This window comes from Protopterus annectens, chromosome 2.part0 (assembly GCF_019279795.1).
Source record: "Protopterus annectens isolate FY-2018-M chromosome 2.part0, PAN1.0, whole genome shotgun sequence".
Taxonomy (NCBI): domain Eukaryota; kingdom Metazoa; phylum Chordata; order Ceratodontiformes; family Protopteridae; genus Protopterus; species Protopterus annectens.
The window spans coordinates 321,738,798-321,762,478 of record NC_056728.1 but is presented as its reverse complement, the minus strand read 5'-3'; the positions used below and the strand labels follow the sequence as shown (position 1 = coordinate 321,762,478).

Below are 23,681 nucleotides of genomic sequence, written 5' to 3'. Positions count from 1 at the left end.
GCTGGTCCTCTGTCTATAATATCCAGTGGTCTACCTGGATAAATAATGTGTAACTACTACAGTCCAGACCACCATGAGTGAGCTGCACCCCAACTGCATTATTCCTTTACTTTGGCAGACTCTCACACTGCAGCCAGCTATGGAATTCCACTGCCTCTGTGAGGGTTTTATTTATATTTTATTTCTGTCATGGCTATTAAATCCCCTCTGTCAAGTCTCTCTTCCTCTTATGAGTCTTCTGACTCTTTGTGTATCACTCAAATATGTTTAAAATTTGTGACTTTTTTCTTTTAGGTTCTCCGATTCAGTGTCTAGATCATAGGTGGGATAAAGCAGAAAGCCATTAACTGAGCAGTCAGATGGGAAGGACATATAGGGAAGGCAATGCAGCCATGGCTCCTTTGAACAGGGGCACTGTCACAGCTTTTACATGCAATGTTTCTTTACTTAACCAACACATAAGTAATATGTGAAAAAGAACCTCTAACTGAATAGTGACCAAGTCAACCTCCAGTTCACCTGTACCTAAAGTGTGAACTTCTTTTATTCACACTCTAGAATGGTATTGTTACCAAAGCTGTACTCATATATATAAACTGGTTCTAATTTCAACCACCATATCATTAATGCAGTGAACAGGAACAAAGTGAGAAAGGCAATACTCCTTTTTAGGTCATAGTTACACTGTCTGCAGTAAAGTATTTCAATCTTCTGTTGAGAGAATGAATCTATTCACCTCCTCTAGATGTCATTTGATTTAACTGTACATATTTTCATATTCCTTTCAGATGTTAAACTCTCACGCCTTACTGCCATATTTATTGTCTTTGAAATGCTAGTGTCTTTAAATTCTACCACAGTTCGTTTTCTGCTGTTTTAACAACCCTCTCATGCTCATCTGTTAATTTCTGACATGTTAAGCACAGTACTGCTTTTCTCCCATTGTGGTTGGATTTGCAAAACTTTATGTAAGACACAATCAAGTCTGTGTATTATATAAGTGAATGGAAAAGGAGTAAAACCAGTAAATATGTCACAGAACAGCACAAACAAAATCATAAAACTTACAGCTGCTCTAATACATTCATTTGTACAACGCATTTAGTGCTGACCGTGCGGCCACACACCATGGTTGAGAAGGAGCCACAACAGGTTTGTTTACCTTGTTAACAAATGAATACATTTAAAAATAATATCTGCAAAAATAAATATTTCTAAAAGAAGCAAAACTAGTGTTCTAGTTACTATTTCTTTCCATGCCTGTTTGTAGACGTCTGTTTTATTTACTTAGACATTATTATTTTTTTTTTATAAAACAAGAATGAATGTTACCAAGGAACAAATGCTCCTGAAACTGAAGCAGAAACTGTGATAAAACAACAAAAAGCACAGTAGCAAACCACAGCTGTATAAGGCAGTCCTCATAAGCAAAATAACAAGCTTCAATGCAGCAAATCCAAAAGAACGGCAAAACGGAATGTAGGTAATAAAATCAATTTATTCTTAGATCATAGTGGCTAGCGCTTTCACCCAGGAGGGCTTCTTCAGACCAAATACATCTTGCTTAGAAAGCACTTGAATATATACACATACTAAATCAGTCGCACTGACATCACATCCCGTCCATTAAAAACTTATATAACAACTATATATTTATACATAAAAACATTGCCTAATTCAATAATTCATCTTCAAGTGATCAAATGTAAACAGTATCAAAATAAGTTGTCAAAATGAGTTATAAAAATACATTAATTATAAAGAATATATCAGTTATAAAAATATTATTTCATACAAAATTGTGTCAAAAAATGTCCTTGTGAAAACTCATCATGAATTATACTAAAATCACATACAATTCATCATAAAAATAAATACTAATGTGTGTATTATAAAGGTAATCATAATCATCTAATCATTAACTTCCTGTTTTAACACAGGTCTGATGGATATTTTACCATTGAAGTCCGGTTTATGATCGGCCCTCAACCTAATGATCCACTTTAATTCACATCTCTCAGTAAAGTTCCTGATATCTCCACCTCTCAGACTAGGTGTATTAGCCTGTAGCACTAAAAATCTAAAACTGTGCTGTTCATTGGTGTCAAGGACATGTTTAGAGAGTGTATTCTTACTAGACTTTAATACGTATATTATAGATATGTTCTCTAATTCTTTCTCTTAGTCATCTAGCCATCTTACCAACATAAAACTCAGTGCATACTATGCACCTAGCTAAATATACAATGTGTTCTGATTGGCAACTTGCTCTAACCTTAAATTGGAAACATTTAGATGTAACAGCGTGTAAGAAGTTAGTATTACTATCTAAAAAACACAAAAATTACAGCTACTACATTGTATAGTGCCACCTTGTGAATAATATCTTGCATTACTGTTAGTGCCCTTGGGATAACATAATAATATACATAGATTCATCCTATTCCTATATAAAAATTGGGATTTTTCACCTACAACATCCTTAAGACTAGGGTCCACCATAAGTACTCCCCAGTTTTTATAGAAAATGTCTCTGATATTATTAATGTTGTGTGTGTAAAAAAGAGACATCTTAACCTCTGGGTTCCGTGAGACTCTACCTTCATTCCTCAATTTCATATGACTATCTACTCCATTTCTGTCAGCAAAGTAGGGGCAGGCAATTTCCCTCCTTAATAAATTAACCCCTTCAAGCAGGTTTTAGAAAATATGACAAAAACACTTATTAAAACTATATAATACGCTATACTAGTGGATTTCCTTAGCATGATTGCAACAAATGTTACTGCATATCCTTTATTACTGTATGAGGTAAAGAAGGAGGAATATTACAAATTATACAACGATCCCCCATTAATATTCTAAAATGTGCACGCTGATTGGTCAGCGTGCATGTTGTAAATCAGACTTATACTAATGAAAAAAGGTCCGGTCGCCCGGACTTTTTCCATTAGTATAAGTCTTTTTTTACAGCAACGGAGAACGCAAGATCTCTGTTGCACAATGTCTGGTTATGTTAAAGGAGTTTAACATAGCGAGACAGCATTAAAAAAGTAACGGAGATCTTCCTTTCTCCGTTACTTTTTTTAACACTGTCTCGCTATGTTAAATGGGTGTAATATAGTAAGACAGCTTTAAAAAAAGCAGCAAAGATTCTCCATTGCTTTTTTTAAAGCTGTCTCGCTATGTTAAACTCCTTTAACATAGCAAGACACTTTGTAAAAATCAACAGAGATCTTGCTTTCTCTGTTGCTTTTTTTTAAAGCTGTCTTGCTATGTTAAATGGGTTTAACATAGCGAGATACTTTGTAAAAAATCAACAGAGATTCTCCGTTGCTTTTTTAAAGCTGTCTCGCTATGTTAAACTCCTTTAACATAGCGAGATACTTTGTAAAAAATCAACAGAGATCTTGCTTTCTCCGTTGCTTCCACCCACAGCTCTGATGTACTGCGTAAGCATATGCATGCGCAGTACATCAGAACTGCCGCAGAATACCAGACAGCTGCGGAAGGGCAGCAAGGAAGCATTATACAATGCCATTATTTAAGAAAAGTAATTATTTTTTTTCTTAAATAATGTCATTGTATAATGGCAATAACCCACTTCTGGGTGTGGGTAATGCTGGATTTACCCACGGTTGTCTTTGTTTGGCCACTCAGGCTTCGCCCTCATGACCAAACCACACCAACTGTGGGTAGTTACCCACACCCAGGTGTGGGTTATTGCTATATTATCCACAGGTCAGCAGTGAAGTGTAGGCTATTGTGTCACTTACAAAGTAACTTTTCTTCATTTATTTTTCTTTTTTTTTTCAGATATTAATGAGTGTGTGGTGTTTCCAGGAACATGCTCTCCTGGTACCTGCCAGAACACTGATGGCTCATTCAGATGTATTTGCCCTCCAGGCTATGAACTGCAAGATGAAAGATGTATCGGTAAGAAAATGACTGCCTGTACTTAAAAAAGTCTTACCGTTTCAGCAATGTATTTTACTTTATGAGGTGTCATTGCATAAAAATGGAGACATTTTGGAAATCAAAATGTTATGATATAGAGATCCCCAATGTTTATGACTTTCAGAATGGAATTGAGGCTATTAATACACTACTACCTGTTTTTACTTTATTGTGTCTCTGCTTACTCTGATACAATAGCAGAGATATAAAAAGTATAGGTGGTGTGCTTGCTGCATGTTTGGCTCTTGAGTTTACAGAACTTTGATCACAGGATTTCATGAAAATGTTTATGCATTTCATGAGCAGTGTGCTTGTGTATCTCACCCTCCTGCTCGTAACATCTGTCATAAAATATATTCTGAAAACTTCCTGATTTATTTTGTTTTATAAATACTGTTTTAGCAACCACCCAATAGGATCCTTATATAGTCAGGGATGACAATGGTACATCTGTGTGAGTAAAGATTTTTTATGTGAACCACATTTAACTCACACTGGTTCAAGAAGTTATAAAAGAACAGTGAGTGATAAAAGTATATCTATATCCAGCAGTGATATTCCATCCTAATCTACTAAATGCCAATGTGTGCATTTAGTAGATCAGAGCATCAATTGCAATTGTCCCATGAGTTTTGGTAAGAAGTGCTCTTTCTAGTAACATAGTAGCCATCTCTGTTTAAGCTGATGGTTCCAGAAATGATGACGATTGCTATATTTGCTTTCACACCACTGATGTCACTCATTCTGCCAGTAAACATACTCCTACTGATTGATATTGATGTCACTGGTTTTTAGCATCACAAAGAACTAAGTTAATATCTGTCTGTGCAGTGATTTCAGGATTAGTGTTGTTGATACTGCCTTCTCTTAGTTTTTGTCCAGAACCATCATATGTTATCATTAACCAGTAGCACTGGATGTATGGATTTGGGATTGCTCTTCATATCATATATATAATACTGAATGTTTAGGTCATCATTATAGAAGTGCAGTGCCTTATTGTGTAAAATGGAAGGAAGAGTCTTAGCAGATCTATTTATTTATTAATTAATTAATTACTTTATTTATTTGTTTTATATAATTGTAAGGGAAAATCAGTACACACAAAGCAAGACCTCACAAAGGGGTTTGAGACCATCCAACAACACTCAGATATTGTTGATAAACTGTCCCAGCTAAATGTTAACCCACATGTTACTTACAAGCATAGTTTGTATCTTTTTTAATTTAGTCTACTTTCATGTTCGATGTTGTAGAACATTGATCATCTCGTCCTCAATGATGTGTAGTTCAATGTTCTGCGACTTCAAGCATTTGAAGTAGACCCGTATGTGTGTGTGTGTGTGTGTGTGTGTGTGTGTGTGTGTGTGTGTGTGTGTGTGTGTGTGTATATATATATATATATATATATATATATATATATATATATATATATATATATATATGCAGAAAAAGTGAATGCAACTGCATTTCTCAGTAAAATGCATGTACTTCTTAAACCGCAGCCTTTCTACTGAAAAAGACATATGACAGCATGTTTTTGTACTTCTTTCAAATACTTTACAAACTAACGTCCATTAAGACTTATAGGCCTCTGATGTTTGCAGCTCTGAACTGCATCCTTAAGACAGAAAGATAAGCCTCTAATTTAATTCAAAGCAGTAGTATTCCAATGCTGATTGTTTACATATGAGCACACACACACACACACACACACACACACACACACACCCGAGGAACATTCACAATGATGATCTTGCAAGACTCTGTGTCACTTCTAGGTGCATTCCAGCATCTTCTGTCTGAAGGAAGGAACACTAGACTTTGGAAAGTGAAACAGCAAGTCTGGATTTATAGTCACTCTCCCTCATTTCATTCTGTCTGCTCAATCTTCCTGCAGAATCCCACATTTTACAGAACTCAAATGATATTAATAAGTGCTCATCCCCCACTGTTACCCTTGCTATTTTGGAATTTTGTAGCTACCATAAAATGAAAAATCTAGCATCTTAAATGTAAAACTACATATGTGCATGCTATTGTTTAATTTACCCCTCCCTACACTTCCAATGTAGTATCCATCCCTTCCAACCCTACACTCCCGCCCCAACTAGCAATGTCTTTTGGCTTCTCCTGTTAGGGGTTACCACAATGGATCACTGGTCTCCAGATTACTTGGCAATGGAATTTTTATGGAGTTGAGTTGCCAGCCTGGCACCCAAACTTCACAGAAGGAACATGCGCATGCACACACACACACACACACACACACACACACACACACACACACACACACACACACACACACACACACACACACACACACCTGCATGTCTTTAAAACTCACTCAGTCACCAGGAGGACATGCAGACTCTGCACAGAAGGTGCTCCAGCCAAGAATCAAACCAGAGAACCTCTTGCTGTGAGGTGACAATGCTAACTGCTGCACCACAGCAGCCAACACACTCCAGCCCCAACTGATCTAGACTTATTCATTAAATGCTCATTGAGGTCTGCAGTTCCACCAGTAGTATCATTTCCAGTCCTATACCTCCCAGCTTTTACTCACATATTACGATATATTATATATTATATATAATGACACAATGGGTACCACTTCTGGTACTAATAAAAAACGCAGCAGTGGTAGGTATCTGATATGTTAGAGAAAATAATTCAATATATAGAGTGGAAGTTTTGTACCTTGAAAAGAAGTAAATAGTCTGTCTTCTCCTCACCCAGATTTGACTAACAGTGAACTAAATACCCCTGTTTAAAAGTCAAAGCTGCAGGCTTGTCAGCTTATTTCAAAAGACAGCATGTCTGGCCTCTACTGAAACTGACCACATACTGAAGCAAGTGCTGTAATACCTTTCTATGGGGTTATAGTCTAGTAAACATCTATAAACATTTTAAATAATGATTGTAACTTCCCTTCTTAAATATGTTTTAACAGAATTTTGACATGCTGTCTGAGGAGTATTCCATCATGAACCATACCAGTGTTGTTCCTTACATCTGTCCCAAAGGGTTAATTCACATCTGATGTGTGAAATCATCTACTGGCATCTACTGGCAAGATTTAGATATTCTCAGAATTTTAGTTAATGAGATATGGTCATTAGATAAACTTAAAGGAAGTTGATAAAATATTAAAAACCACTAACATTATTGCACAGTTTAAACTATGAGTGTAAACTCATATCTTTAAACAGTTTTAATTTTTATCCTTCTCCTCCCATGGCCCATCAAGCTTCTATCTCCTATTGGCCCATTCATTCCTCCTGACTCTGGAATCTTAGAATACTGAGAGGAAGGTGATCAGTGAAAGGGTCAGTCATCAACCTACAGTGGTACGATTGTATATTAACATTACCATGTTTTGACCAGACGTTTTGGACCTAGTGTAAAAGCAGTTAAGGTACAACTGAATGTCCTTATGAGCTAGCAGTTCCCAGAGTTCCTAGACGCATACTGGTGATGGACTACATCAGCAAACAGATCGGATGAGACAGATTAACAAAGCTTTTGTATGTATACAATATGGCATTACAAGCAAAGTCTTAACAGGAACTTCAGTAAATGATAGGGAACTGAAATGCAAAACTAAAGGTATATGGAATGAAAGTAAACACAGGCAAGACAGTGGCCATGGCAGTAACTGTATGAAATCAGGCTGACTAGCTGACTAAATTTGCAGGTGATGAAAATTACAGGCTGTCACTGAATTTCACACTAACACAAATTTTCTCCACAAAGGGCTGACACAGACAAACAACTGATGTCAGAGTCATGGACTAAAACTAAATGTCAAGAAATACATAACAGCATCCCAGAGGCTACCCATCTCTGGAACAGGCTCCTCATCCATGTGAACCTAATTCAAGTGCAACTTGGACAACTGGATGGACAACAGGAAATTCATCTCTGGTTTGGCACCTATGCCTCTAATTGACACAGGCAGCCTGTAAATGGTTCATCTTGCAGGCCCCTCCTTGTAAATGTTTCATCTCCCAACCCCCTGCTTACACTTATCAAGGGTACCAGAACTTGTCAGAGATTTGGGATGCATGGCTAGGCTTAAAAAGGCCCTTGTGGTCATTAGCCTAGTAAACACCTGTAAGCCTATGAACCTATCAGAAGAAGCTTAAAAGTGAAGTAGGAGGGGAAAAGTGAAACAGGTTAAGAGCTTTAAGTATCTACGATGTGTTTTTGAAGAGAAGGGCAAGTTTAAATGAGGACAAAGCTAGAATATTTTGACTAAGTAACATTTGGATGTTTGTCAGAATGCAGTATCAACAGCGCTGTCATGGTGGATGTGTTACAAGCATCAATGATTTTTTTTTTACTCTGCCTGTTTTAAGAAATGTCAGTCCCATAACATGCAATGTCTTGTAGGTAGACCTTAGTGTATCAAAATGTTGGCAAGCCTTGCTAAAATAGTGTTTAAATAATATAAATAAACCCTGGGATTCAATAAACCCTACACTGTGTACACTGTTCTGAGTGAACAGACAACACAGACATAACTCAGACCTTCTTCCTCCTAATTTTAGTTTTCCTACTGATGTTCTTGCAACTATAAATATTGACAGGGATTCATACAGGTTACCACAAAGGGTAGACTACATGTACACTTAGTGTAATTTTCCTGAGTGACTAAAAAGCACAAAAAATGAGATCATTTTATTGAATACATATCGTGTACACTTAGTGCAGGCTTTATTGAATCTACACAAAGGCTGTTGCTTTAAGAAAATGGGGTTATCAGTATAGCTCCATTGTTCTATTAGCCAGTAAGTTCAATTGATTAATAACACCTGATTTGTGATGTATAAAAGGAAGGATTCTAACCTTCAGATTCGAAGAAGTAAACTTTTTTGGAGTAGGATTCTTTACCTGGAATAAGGATTCTGGGTAGATTACTTGCAGTAAAGAATGGATGTTCACCAAGCATTCATGGAACAACTTAGACATCTTACTGAAAAGCAAATTCAGTGACACCTGAGGAGAAGCCAGTCTTCTTATGAGTACATGTAGGCTGCGGATATAATCCCAGTCTTTTGCTGAAGCGCAAGGGGATTATTTTACCTGAGATTGCCTGATAGTCCTTATTTTATGAGGGCTCTCGGACTTTGATAGAAAAAGGTACTGTGAAGCAGACAAGTAGTCTGCATGGCTTTCAGTTTCAGAAAGTCTGTCTATTCAGTGCCAAAGCTGTAGCTAAGATTTTAGTTAACTGTCCTGGAAAAATTCTGCACTACTGACTTTAAGTTTTATATAAACTATAAATATTTTATGAAACTATGGACTACAGCGTATTTAACAGACCAACATACTGAGCAACAAACAAAACAAACTAATACACAATGCTGAAAACTCTGCTGGAGAACACCCAGAGCTCAATAAATGTATAAATGAACTTTAACAGTCAAAATATAAAACAAATAAGCACTTTCATCTAAAAGCACACAGACTTCTTCAGATAAAGCTTGCCATGTTTAAAATTTGTGCTTAAATAAGCTTCTAAATCATAGGAAAACTCCACTGCAAAAATGGCTCAAAAATCTTAACAGCTGTTTAAAAATCACAGATACAAATCTTATTCAACCCAAGTACATTTTGATTAACTCATAAGCTAATAAATGACTCTTAAAATTACAGTAATATAATAACATACATAAAAATACATGAACATGCATAATAAATAAAAAATAAATATAAAAAATTGCAACCTTTAATATGCTTTCCTCTTAAGTGAGCACTGTATTAGCATAACTTCATTGAGTCCTGGGGGGGGCTGAAGCATTCAAAAAAATCTGCCAGCAAAGTTCCCTCTCTCAGTTAATAATTTCCAAGGACCATCCCTAGGACTAACTTCCACTTTTTCTAAAATAACAAACAGAAAATGATGGTCTGACCCTTGCTGAATATGTTTATAGAGTGCATTCGTAGGTTTAGCATTCTATTTCATAATTGTGCTCATATATATGATCTCCAAGTTTGTGCTCTGATTTGCCAACATAAAAACTATTACAAAGTTGGCATGCATCAGCGTAAACAATCCCTTTTGTATAGCAGTTAAATTTTCCAGGAATGCAAATCACTTTATCACAAATTGAAAAACTATTACACACAAAAATAAATGGGCGTTGGGGACATGCACCACATTTGGACATCCACTCCATAGATGTTTTAACTTTCTACTGCCCCATAATATCATAAATATTCTTAAAACATGTACCTTTTGTGAATAATATTAGGTGCAGGACCTAGGCAATTACTTAAAGTTATAGTGTTCATAATAAATTGCCAATTCTTTCTGATTATATTATAAATCTTGGGACTGTCCACTGAATATGTGGTTACAAAAGAATGTACAAAACTAGTTTGTTGCTAGTGCCTATGGATGTCCGATATACAAACATTATAGGCCATCGTACTCAAATTATTGTCTCCTCCAAATTCCACCATTTGTAAGCTTGAATTTTAATGGTGCAGAAGTGGTGTATAAATCCCTTTAATCCTTTTCATTTGCACTTCTTCACTAATAGATTTAAATAATGACCCCAGGTACCCTTTATTCAAAAACATTGTGCAAAGTTCTTCTACATCTTTGAGGAAGTCAAAATGTCTAGACACCATCCTCGCTGTCCTCACGAGTTGGCTTTTAATCATTGCCCGCTTTTGGTGCTGAGGGTGGCAACTGATGTAATGTAGGAACACATTTGAATATGTTGGATTCTTATAAATTTCAGACACAACCTGCATATTTCCTGAAATATTCTCCTTTCTTACCTGGACATCCAAATATGCAAAATGTTCTGTACTAATATTGTGTGTAAATTTTAAATAGGTGTTCGTATTATTGATGTAAGATATAAATTCTTTAATTTTATCATTACCATCTGTCCACACTACAAAGATGTCAGCAAGAAAACAGGTGTACATGCTGAAAGAACATTTATATTGACTATTAAGCAAATGTTTTTCTTCCCAAGCGACCGTGACTATATTTGCATAAATTGGGTTGCATGCTACCCCCATCGCTATACCCTTCTATTGACGGAAGTAATGGCCTTCAAAAAGGAAGTAATTATTGTGGAAAACTATATCCATTACGGCACAAAGGGTATCATTCCTATTCTGGGGTAAATGCATACTCTCAGCTAAATATTCTGAAAAACATTCTAAACCAGTGGTATGCAGGATGCAGCTAAATAAGTCCTGTACATCAATTATGATAAAAACAATATTAGAAACATTGTTTAACTGACTAACCCTTTTTAGGAACTCCCATGAGTCCTTACAAATATCATGAATGCTATAAACATCTTGATTCAATATTTAATCAACATATTTTGCTATAAAACTTGATTTTGACATACCTCCATCCATGAAACATTGAAAAGGTGGACAGTCCACATTCTTGTGGATTTTCAGCATGCCAAATATTGCTGGAGTCCTAGGTTCCTTGATAGATAAAAATGTATACTCATCTGGTTGAATTTAGCCCTGCATAAGCATATCATATAAAGCAACATCTATTTTATGATATGAAACATAGACTTCATTAATACTGACTTCTGTGTAAGTACTTTCATACAATAAATCAAACATATGCCGTTCATAGTCAAACCGATGCATGGCGACAAGCCCACCACCTTTATCCAGGCACATAAATCACAAATTCAGTTCTGTTCATAATTCTTTTGAAATATTATATTGCTGTTTAGAAAGGTTGTGCCAGGAATTTGGTGGTTGCATAGTTCTCAAATGTCTAAAATGCATCTCTGAAACCTGCTCAAATAATTTAAGAGTAGGATAAAGCTCTGGATTGAATGTACTGGCTATTATGTACTGGGTGAATATGCAAATTATTCAGTTCATTATCAGTCAAATCATGATGGGCCTTCATATACTGAAGATTGAGTTTTCTGACATACAATTTAAGTTCATTAACAACTCTGGGTATGTCCACCCTCTTAGCTGGTACAAATGACTGGCCCATACCGAATAAATCAGCATGAGATCTATGTAAATCAACTGAACTGTAGTTAAATATTTTAAAATCACAAGTAGAATTAAATATAACATTGCAATTATGTGAAACAGTCACCTCCTTTGTTTCCGCTGATTCCCCCTGTTGTTCAAGGAAAAGCTCTCATTCTGATAATGGTCCTGGTTGTTGTCCTGGTTTTTGTTCATCCTGTTCCGAATTTGAGCTGACCATGCTCCAAAGGGTGCTGCTCCAATTCCCCACTCTGTTCTTAAAATATGTGCTACTGCCCTCCACTCTGGGGTACCTCCTGATGAATATGTCGAGGTGGCTGAAGTATGCTCTCCCCTTCGAATACTCTTTCAAATCACATTCAACCTTCTTAAGTTTTCACTGCTAGATTTTGGAACAGATACCGTACACTTCCATAAAAATGGATGTGAATCTTGGCTCTAATTGTTGAAACAAATGATCTTCATGGATAGATTTATCCCATTTTGTAATGTCTATGTACAATGCAATATCTCTTAAATTATGCTTAATCAGGAGCTCCATTAGCTCACAGCCATATCAGTCAAACATGGCTAGGAGCTCCTGGTATAAGGTCGAAGGTTGAACCAAGCCAGTAGAAAACTTCCACATTCTTAGCCCTTTAGGAATCTGTTGGGCTTTATTGGACTCTTAAGAATACCATTTCTCTTGCTGAAGTTTCTGATATATCAACAGTTTTTTATAAACGTCCGTTAACTGCTGGTCAAGGGTCTGTGCCTTGACCATAACTGTGTTGTAATTATCAAGCAGTCTATTAAGCCAAGAATCCAAGTTAAAAGACTCACAACTATGCCAAGAAACAGAAGGTAAAAATGGAGTACATGCTTGCCTTTGTGCTGGTGTAATTAAATCCATTTGGCTCCCCTGTGAGATAACACATACCTAACTGCTCTGAGAATGCTCCCCTTGTTGGAAAGGAAAACATTGCAACAACTGTTGCACTAACAAAGTAAAAGTAAGACTGTGAATGGAATCACTTATGGCTCCCAAATCAACAGTATTCTCTGGCCTCTGGTTTCCAAAACCAAAGACTGACATACTGAGCAACAAACCAAACAAACTAATACAAAATGCTGAAAACTCTGCTGGAGAACACCCAGAGCTCAATAAACGTGTAAAATGAATTTTAATAGTCAGAATATAAAACAAATAAGTGCTTTCATCTAAAAGCATACAGACTTCTTCAGATACAAGTTGCCAAGTAAAATTAGCTCTTATATAAGCTTCTAAATCACATGACAACTCCACTGCATAAATGGCTCCAAACTCTTAAAGCAACAGTTGTCTAAAATCACAGATACAAATCTTATTCAACCTAAGCGCATGTTGATTAACTAGTAGACTAATAAATTACTCTTAAAAGTACAGTAATATAATAAAATACATAAAAATACATGAAAATTCATAATAAATAAAAAAATAAATAATAAAAAATTGCAAGGATGATCACCTTTCATACGATTTCCTCTTAAGTAAGCACCGTATTGATATAACTTCATTGAATCTGCACCATGAAAATTCAGATTTATAAATGGCGGAATTTGGAGTAGACAATAATTTGAGTACACTGGACTACAGTGTTGGTATATCTGACACCCATATGCATCAGCAGCAAACTAGTTTTGTACATTTTGTAACCACATATTCAGTGGACAGTCCAAAGATTAGTAATATAATCAGAAAGAATTGACAGTTTATTATGAACAATAGAACTTAACCCCCCTACTCATTTGGTCCTCTCAAGTGTGAGGGTTGAGTGATGGACTGGTGCTACCATACTGTCTGGGGAGTCAGGGTTTTATTTTAATCTATAACAACTCCTTATATGCATTTCTAGTATCATGCTCAAAAACTGACAATAATATGGGCCTTGGTAAAGGTGTGTGTGTCTCTCTCTCTCTCTCTCTCGCTGGGACAGATGCAACTATCTCAGAAGGTCCTGCACATAAAGCAAAGACTTCATGTCTTCGGTCTCCAAGGGGATTTTCACATGGAGAGTGTTTCCCAGACATTTGCATCCTCTCCCCCTCCCCACTAAGAGAGGCAAGAAGGCATTGCTTTGTCATTCTTCTTCTTCTTCCTCATCATCACCAGTTCCTGCAGCAGCTGGGCTGCTAAACAAACCTATGTCTTCTGGGTCATAGTCAAGGCACTGCCCCTCTATACCATTGAGCTGTCTTCCTCTTGTCTTATTGTTTGATAAGCATCAAAGATTCTATTTCTCATGATATTATTCTGCATGTATTATTTGTACACTTAAAGAGAATACACAAAAATACTTTTACAAGAAAAACAGGTACTAGAGCTAAGAACCATACAAGCATGTTGCATGTGTGTGTGTGTGTGTGTGGGGGGGGGGGGGGGGGTGTAGAAAAGACCAAATCGGAAAAGTGCCCTAATGAAAAATAATATATGTTCATATCACACTGCCATTAGATGCAGAAGGGGTGAAATGTGGTTACCTTCATGCATGCACAATCTCTGCTTAGGAGAATGGCCATTACATAGTGAAGATTACTGGGTGTAGGTTTAGGACCCATTATATCTTAATTTGACCAGTTAGAAATTCTTAAATGAAAGGCTACTTCCACAAAACTACTTAACACATTCCAAAGTTGTGTAACTTTGGAGTAGGTTATATTAAAGCCACTTCATGTTGGGCATTAGATTTTGTGTGTGTGTGTGTGTGTGTGTGTGTGTGTGTGTGTGTGTGTGTGTGTGTGTGTGTGTGTGTGTGTGCGTGTGTGTGCGTGTTTGTGTGTGTGTGTGTGTGTTTGGAATGGAAATCAAGCTGAAATTGTCTTGCGAAGCATGATTCACTAAAAGGTACCATGACTGTTAAGACTACATATGCAGACTTTTCTGAAAGCAACAGAAAAGCTTGTGAAAGAAGAATGTCTCTTTGGTGTTTCTGGGTAGAATGTTAATAATTAAACAAAGCAGAGAAATCAAAACCCATTACATCCAAAAGCATTACCTTAGGAGTATTGATGTAACTGGCAAGTGATTCTTTCTCTCTTTTAGATATCAATGAGTGCTCTGAAAATCCTAGTCTCTGCATTTTTGGCACTTGCCTTAATACCCCTGGAAGCTTCCACTGTGTCTGCCCTCCTGGCTTCGTCCTGTCAGAGAATAAACAGCGATGTTTTGGTAAGTTTTATTTTTCTTTGATTGATGTTCATCTTGGCAGTAAACAGAATAAGTGTTTGATTTGTAGTTGCATAAAATATGATAAAATTGTACAAGAGATTTTGTGAAGTCAGCTGGCACTACACTGAAATGCTGACTGCTACAGCTCACACTGTGTCAGCAGCATATGTCTCAAATTCTTTGTTCAAGAACTGTGAGCAAAGCCAGAAATGACATGAAGGCAAAAGCCCAAAATCAGGAAAATATTTAAATATCACTGTACTTCACTTAAAAAGTTAACAGAATAGCAGTTTTTAATATTAACATCCAGTTACGAAACAAGTTTGAAACTGTAATGACTTTTATTATTGACTGACTGTAATCCTCAGTGATTTACTAGAAAATCAAAAATGTTAAAAGGGACAGGGCAAAAATATGGGACAACATCAGAGATATTTTACAAAATCAGGAACAGCCAATGGGTATTGTCAGCAGTCAGGGTTCAGTAATGAATTTGTGTTCTGCATGAGTTGGTGACAACAGACATCACTGCGTGGGTAAAAAGTATCAGTTTGCTGTTGGTGTGGACCAGAACATCTCTGCTATACATCTACTCCAGGATGATGCCTATTGCCCCATATGTGCATAAGTTTGTGGGCTCCTACTTTGTCATTCTGTGAAATATTTTTCATGTGGGCTTCTTCATACATACACACACCTGGCAGACAGGAAAGGAAATTTGCTCATTGATGGCCTTGTAGCACTTTGTAAATTGAGAATAGCAATGCTATTGAATGGCATTGGTCCTGATCTGAGGTTGTGGGAGTCCTCACACAGATTTATCTAAACAAAATGAAATGTTGAATAGCTCTGAAAATTTACATTGACTTTTATGTGTTCAGTTGTACTGCATTTTATGTAATATATGCACCTCAGCCCCAGCACATCACATGTTAAGACAGTCAGCCTTGTTGTCCCTCGGTGGTCAATTGTTCAATTCATTTTGCTGTGTATGCCTATTTGTATTGTATAACTTGTAGTGATGTGGTACAGTCTGCCTCTAGTTTATTATACCAGGCCATTCCTTTTTAACAAAGATTTAACTGTGCAATCATCTTTGACAACTACAGAGGATGTCAGGTTATCACATTCATTAACTTTCAAATGCTATAGTTAGTCTTCATGTATCCCACCTTCCAAATGCAGCCAAAGTGGATGCCTATGTCCCTGAATATAAAGGGCTTTTAACAATAGCTAGAAGCACTGACTGACTGCTGTTGCCACTTGCAGATGTACAGTACTTTGAGTAATCCTGTTACCATGGCCTATGATTTTTTAACTTGAATTGTGGGGAAGGGATGACATTGATACAAGTTAAGCTCACTTGTTTACCTTTGCATAGTTGTATAATCTCCTCAATATCATTTGTGATGTCTAGGATGGAAGCATATCATGTTTCATTACTACTGATCCATAATGCCACATTAAAACATTTCCAGTTACCACAAAGCAGTGTCTTTATGTCCCTTAGTCTGTATCCCTTTAATGCACTAATAGTCACATTAAGTTTACGTAGTTTTGGGGTGTATCCTCACCCCCAAGCACTGAATAACCCATTACCAATATGTCTTCTTGATGTGCTTCCACAATGTGTGGCAATGATGTCTAACTTTGAAGGCAGTTTGTGTTAACTTCTACATTGTTATTGATGGTGTTGTTTTTCTAGTCAAAATCAAACAAGAGTGTCCTTGTCTCCCCCCAGTGTCCATCTCCTATTATTTCTCTGACTGCTAGAGTTAGCAGAAATAACACAATCAGTCTGCGGTTTCTTACAATACTACTTTCACTGTCCACTTCTAGTATGTGCCTTTTTCTACTCCTGATCTTCTGGACTGGTGGCACAGGGTCTTCATAACTATCAACATCAGGTAACATACTTATTGGATTGTTACACAGCCTATGTTCCTTTTCTTGTATAGATATAAATAATCTATTTTCTCTGTACATATACGATTACCACCAGTATAGGCATTGGCATAATTTTCTTTGGTTGGTAGAGTACTGTCACTGTAAATTTCTGTGCTCATAACACTTTGTGCCATATAATTAGCTAACACTAGCTACATAATTTATCTTTATCTCTGAAGATAATACAATCTAAGGACAACATGTTGGAAGATCTTTAAGAAGACACCCCCTTCAAAAATATCTTCCTAGACAAAATTTGTCAAATTGCTGCATACTTGTCAAATGAGTAAAGAACTGGGTACCCAGAAAATTTCCATAAACAGAGTTGCTTCTGAATAGTTAAAATGTATGGTTCAGAATGACACCAGAAATATATTACTAGTTTTACTAATGTTTTGAAACAGCTCAGTGTAATATTTACTGGGAATTTGGATGACAAACTGTGGGGGAAACAAGACATTATTTTGATAAAATCTGCTGACAGTGGGGGCTTTATTTTTTAATGTTTAAACTTTTTGTCATGGTGTTTGAGTTAAATGATGTTCACTGGCCATTGTATATCATGTGACTTTTATGACTAGAGTGAAAAAGTATCATTTATTTGTACTGAGATGAAACCACTTTCTTTTTTAATAAAGAAATTTGGCAATCCAGCTGACAGTGAATACTCCAGTTCATGTTTAGTTTTACTAATGTTTAGTCACAGCTCCACTCACTGGAAACTCAAATACAAATATTGATAGAAGTGGTCCTTAAATATATATAGTGTTTAGGTTAGAGTGACTCTGAAAACATATCACTTAGGTTTATCGTTCATTTAACACATCACAGCTTAAAAGTCATATTCACTTTGCTAAGCTAACACTTAAAATATTCATAATCAAATTAAAATACCTGGTTAACCAAATACAGAGCCATCCTCCATTTAAAGCATTGAGAAGTGTTTATACAAAAAAAACTTTCTTGTATCATGTATATATACCCTCAGTATCAAGAAAATAAAACTTTTGTACTCGCTACTAGTTAAAAAGAAGAGAGAGATGAGGTCCACTCTACCTGTTCCTCATGCTTGTCATGGCTGTCACACAGCGATACGCAAAACACTTCTTTGCATCTTCACATCTTGAGATGGACGATGTCTGATCATCTTACATCTGCTAACTGGTGATGACATTTAATGGTCAGGCAGAGCATTCTATTGGCACTCAAAGCTGTCAGTCCTTATAGCACTCCTACTGAACCACTAGGGAAGTAAACAAAAGTTACTCTATTCCTCCCTCATCTTGACAAAGATGAGTGGGTGGCAGAAAATAAAATAAAAAAACTGTGCACCTCACACATCTTGTCAGAGATGGGAGGGAGGCACAACATTCAAAAAAGAAAATGCTTCCTCTGCATTCTTGATAAGGACTGGAGGGAAGTAAAAATGAATATAACTTGATTCCAGAGCTTTAGTAATAGCACTGAATACACAGATTATTACCCTTTGGTACCGTGTCAGGCATAGTATCATGCTTGCATTGTTTTATGTCTTTTTTTTTATTTTGTACTGCACCTATGGTGGAAGAGTGTTTTATAAATTAAATGAAGTGTATCACTCAGTTAGTTGATTGATTTGATTGTTATTTCAAGATCTGTTCCATAACTCCATCTCTGGACTTTGCTTCATTTTGCTTTAAACTTCATTCTGTCTGAACAGGAATTCCAATTGCAGGTTCTTGTGTAACACTGAAATGTAGTTAGTAATAGTTTGTTAAGTAGTATATCTAAGAATCCATAGCAAATTTTTGAAATGTTGGTAAACAGGAAGTGGTTAAATTCAAAACAGGGGAAGTTTTTTGACTTAAATCCAAACCATTTTGATGCAATGCTGACTTACTGCTGATTTAATGTAAAATCACGCCCATTTATAATTACCGTATCCTGTTTGTATCCCCATACCGAATTTCCATAATTTAAGCTGACTCATACTTCATAGTCCCACAATTATCCTCATAGTGTTTCTTTTCTGACTCTCCTCTTTGCTCAAAGTTCTAAGTAAATCAGATTCTGCTGAGTCAGACCCTTCCCTGTACTTATTCCAGACTTGAACTGGTAAGCAACCAGGGAACTATGGAAAAGGGTCCTCTTCTCTGAATGCTAAAGTCACAGAAAATAGTAGGTTTCGTTACTATGTTACCTCTTTCCTCATTTAAGTAACTGTCACTGACTAGAATCCTAAACTACCTAAGTCTTAGAGACCAACATAAGCCAGAAGCACCCAGGTATCCAGCCCTATGTTATTGTTGCCTGTACTTTTGCACAAAATAATACCTTTCTCACAATATCTCAGGAATAAATCAACAAGAAAAGCAGTGAGCAGTTAGACACCTGAATGCATTCCACTCTTTTATCCCCACAACCTACCCATGTTACTGTCAGCATCAGTGCTCCATTTTACCTACTGCTGTGCACCCTACAGCTCTTTCTGTGCTCCATTAATGTATTAATTTATATCAGCCATTTACACAATTCAGGTATCAAAGGTATGGCATGGCATCCTGCCTCACTCTGCTCCAAACACTCACCTGCTATCCAGTCTAATAATTAAAACCCACCTAAAGCAGTGGAAAACAGACATCATACCTAAAGAAGTATTTGCACTGTTGCAGAGTCCACATCTGTAGCTGATGATATTCTCTCAGCTGTATTTATTACCAATTTAACAAAGCCGGTCTCTCCCATGGCCTTCCCTCAGCTAACACCAAACATGCCTAAACAGAGAACAATATATTTTGTGAATACAAATTACCACATAATGAAATCAAAGTCAAAATGCCTCAACAAACCTGCACAACATCACACACACACACACACACACACACACACACACACACACACACACACACACACACACAGAAAGGCTTAATGGTTAGGCAGCATGATTAATAAAACTTATGGACTTGAAGCGTAACTCTCTAAAACAACTCTGATAATCCCATTATAATTAAAGCACAGCTTAACAAAAGTTCAGTCTATCAAACTACTATTAAATAATTTGTTTTTTAGAGGAGATAGACCAATAAACAAAACTGTGTGTGTCTTGGGGGGGGGGGGGTACTAGCAAAACAATACCTGCATGTTTCACTGAAGTTTTTCAAAGGCATACCAGTCATTGGCCTGTGTGTTCTGTAAATTACTCAGAACTTTACTTAGCCATACCCCCAACCCACTACCAATATCCACCAGTTTATTTAAGAATTTTTTTAACCAAGTATACACCTTAGGTCAGCAATGTGGTGGTGTTAGTTTAGGTGACATATGTAGACTAACCTGAAAGCATAAAGTCTACCCTATTCTCCCTTGGACCTTCATTTAACTCAATCATTTAGTATTACCTCTCAAAACACCCAACAGAAACCCAACAAATGATATTTCTGTAGGCTGGCTATTATGTGACAAACCTGAAACATATAAAGAAATTATGGTGAGCTGCCACTATCTTGCTGACCTCTGCCTGCCTCTGTAACACTGAGAGATGGAGACCTGACTACAGCCCAAGTAAGTGGGATTCATCAGGTGGCCCCAGCACTGGACAAGCTGGGAGGGAAATGAGTGAGGGGGAGTGTGGCCTGCTTGTCTCTCCAGGAGGTGGAGAGGAGAGTGTATACTTGGGGGCACTAAAAGTAATGTGATTTCCTCAGTGGAGAACAAAAAAACACTGGCAAGTACTTCTGGGGGAGGGCCAGAGCTGCTTGGAAGAATAGTCCCCTGCAGAAGTGAGGGAAGGTCCTCCATGGACAGCTCATTTGACGTGCCCTCCATGACACTTCAGCAGGTGCATACAAGGAAGTACGGCCAAAAAAAAAAAAAAAAACAGAAAAAGTTCTAACCATTACTGATGGCTTCTAAATGGCTTCTAAATAATGATCCCTCCTGGTCAACCTCACCCAAGTGAAGAGGAATGATTGACCCAATCGGTTAGTAGAAGGCTGATGACTGACAGCGCAGAGAGAAACATTTCTTAGTGATCTCACCCAGCCCTGACTGAAAATACTATCCAGCTCTTACACCCTTTTACACATGGAATATGTTGTGTTATGTTGTAAAACTGCATCTGAACGAATACCATGCTGGCATCATTCTTCCTATACAAGAGTGTCGTTGCACACTAACTTTAGCAATATAAGTATGAAAATCAACTTCCTAATTAGCATTAGGTATTATTATAAATGGTTCATTAAGAAGTGCTGTTCATAAGATCTTCATGAATACTTGCAGGATCTCTTTCAGATTTCTTAAAACTTTCATTTTGTAAGACTTGAAGCTCAGACATATAGGGCTGAATGTTTTCAAAATCAGAGAAATACAGTGTAAGCCATGGAAAATTGACTTTATCATCTTCTGACTCAACTTCTGTATCAATTCCAAACTCCAAACCAAAGTTAAAATCCTCATAATTTCTGTATTTTAGTAAAACGGTGGTGTAACCTTGCCAAAGCACTTCCATTCCCAAGATGACATAATCACATTCATATGACCTCTCATAGCTCAATACTATATGTTTGTATTTGGTCACTTTTCTTTCAAAAAAGATAAAGCAAAAATAAAATGATCTGGCAAACAGCAATTAACTACATATCTGTCATCAGGAAGAAGTATACAGTATATAAGGTCACTTAAGGACAAAACTCTCAGATGGGATATCTTATGTCTGAAGTCTGTATTTCCTAACTGTGTCTTGTATATTGCCATGGGGTACTCTTGTTTCTTCCCATCCCTTAAGGCATACTGTAGGTGAATCGGTAATCTTTCCTGGAAGTGTGCATACTAGGTGCCAGTAAGTGTGTGTGTGTGTGTGTGTGTGTGTGTGTGTGTGTGTGTGTGTGTGTGTGTGTGTGTGTGTGTGTGTCTGTGATCGAGTTTATTTATCATGCATCCTAGCCAGGATTAGTTTATTTGCTTTGTGCCCAGTGAATGCTGGGATAACCTCTGGCTCCCTAACCCTAAATTTGTTCAGTAGACAGCCAGAGAATGAATTAATAAAAGAACATCATGTAAGCAGTGCCTCGACTGGTATTGGTATGGGATACTCAGTCTGGCCCCTTATGTAAAACTCTCCATTTGTTTAGCACAGTTTATAAATCATACCTGCACTCACTTTATTTTTTTTAGTTTAAGCATAAGTAGTGATCATACAATATCCATAAATTCAAGTTTAGTACTAAGTAAAGAACTGGAAAGGTGATTCTGTGTTCAGTACTTCAAGTTTGTATATACCCCAAGGAAGAGCCTTATGTTTTGTTTTACAGGCTGTGTTAAATTGGGGATAAATACTTCCTAACAGTTGTGATCAGATCCCTTAGCTATACTGTTTAAACCTTCTGCGTAATTCGAAAAAAACGTTTTTATTCCAATTTTATATATATGTATACTTCATTTTTCAGTTTTTAATTGTTTATTTCTGCCTAATGAGGTAGTGTGACAGCTACATTTGTAAATAAATGATAGCATCCCATGAGACAATTATTGAAGATGTTCATCTTGTCTACAACTTGAAATGAAAAAAAACGTCATTGCCTAAAATTATTTCCATAATGGATAGATCAGATAACAGTCCTAATGAAAACAATCATATGTTCCTGATGCAAAAATCATGTTTAGCAATTTGTTTCTGTTATTTCATTCTCAGCAGGAAATATACACCATAAATTATAGCTATGAATTAGAGTAGAATGGGAAAAACGTTGTTCATTGGGCAAAATGTTTCTCATTAAACAGTTTATATCTTTAAAAAGTTATTTTACATTGCACTATAAATCCTTTGTTCAAACTAAACCCTGTTTGCTAGAAGCAATTCCTTATTAAGAGTGTCTTTGAAGTCACTAATGGGGTTTGTAGTGCTTAACTTAGTACTTTCACTGATAATATGAGATCGGGGTTCACTGAATGCAACGTTCATTGCACTGGAATCTGAATGGTATACCCCATGCCTGTTATCAGAAATGGCAGTGTGTAATATCTTTCTGTAAGCAGCGACCGTAGTTTACAGCATATGTGTAAGACTAACTAGTGTAGGACGCTGCAACCCTAAAACCAGTTATTCACAGTGTATGAGCACTACTGTAGCTATGTTATGTTGCACTAAGACTACAGTCTATGAAACCTCGTATCTGAGTGGGTGCATACGGGGTTTGCAGTATGTATGTGTTTGAAGTAAATTAAAAACATGCACTTACTTTGTATTGGAAGGTTTGACTTATTTAACAGATGTTTTATTTCAAAATATGCAAGTTTATACCATGTATGTTATTCTAAGAGTTGAATGAATTTCTAGGACCCTAGCTCAAAGCTTTTTTTTCCGAGACATGTTGGATTTTTCCCATAGCTGACTTTTACACTGTGAGCCCTGTAGTTTAGTTACATGTGCTATATGATTTATCTGACTTGGAGTGGGAATATATAGTTAATGATTTATAATAACCACAGTCTCCACTCCAGGGGAAGGAAATGGTTCCACAGCTTTTCATAGAAAGTAAGTGTAAAGAGAGTATGTTGAGTGAGGGGAGAGGTCTGTAGTGGGAGGGACAGAAGGATG

At 36.7% G+C, this 23,681-nt stretch overlaps 1 protein-coding gene across 1 annotated transcript in view; it reads left to right on the top strand.

Annotated features, from left to right (window-relative positions):
* Window positions 1-23,681, top strand: part of FBN2 (fibrillin 2) — a 2,449,070-nt gene that overhangs the window by 2,037,604 nt on the left and 387,785 nt on the right. The window contains exons 48-49 of the mRNA XM_044060803.1: window positions 3,817-3,936; window positions 15,032-15,157. Of these exons, the coding sequence (XP_043916738.1) occupies window positions 3,817-3,936; window positions 15,032-15,157 (246 nt within the window). The remainder of the gene's footprint in view (window positions 1-3,816; window positions 3,937-15,031; window positions 15,158-23,681) is intronic.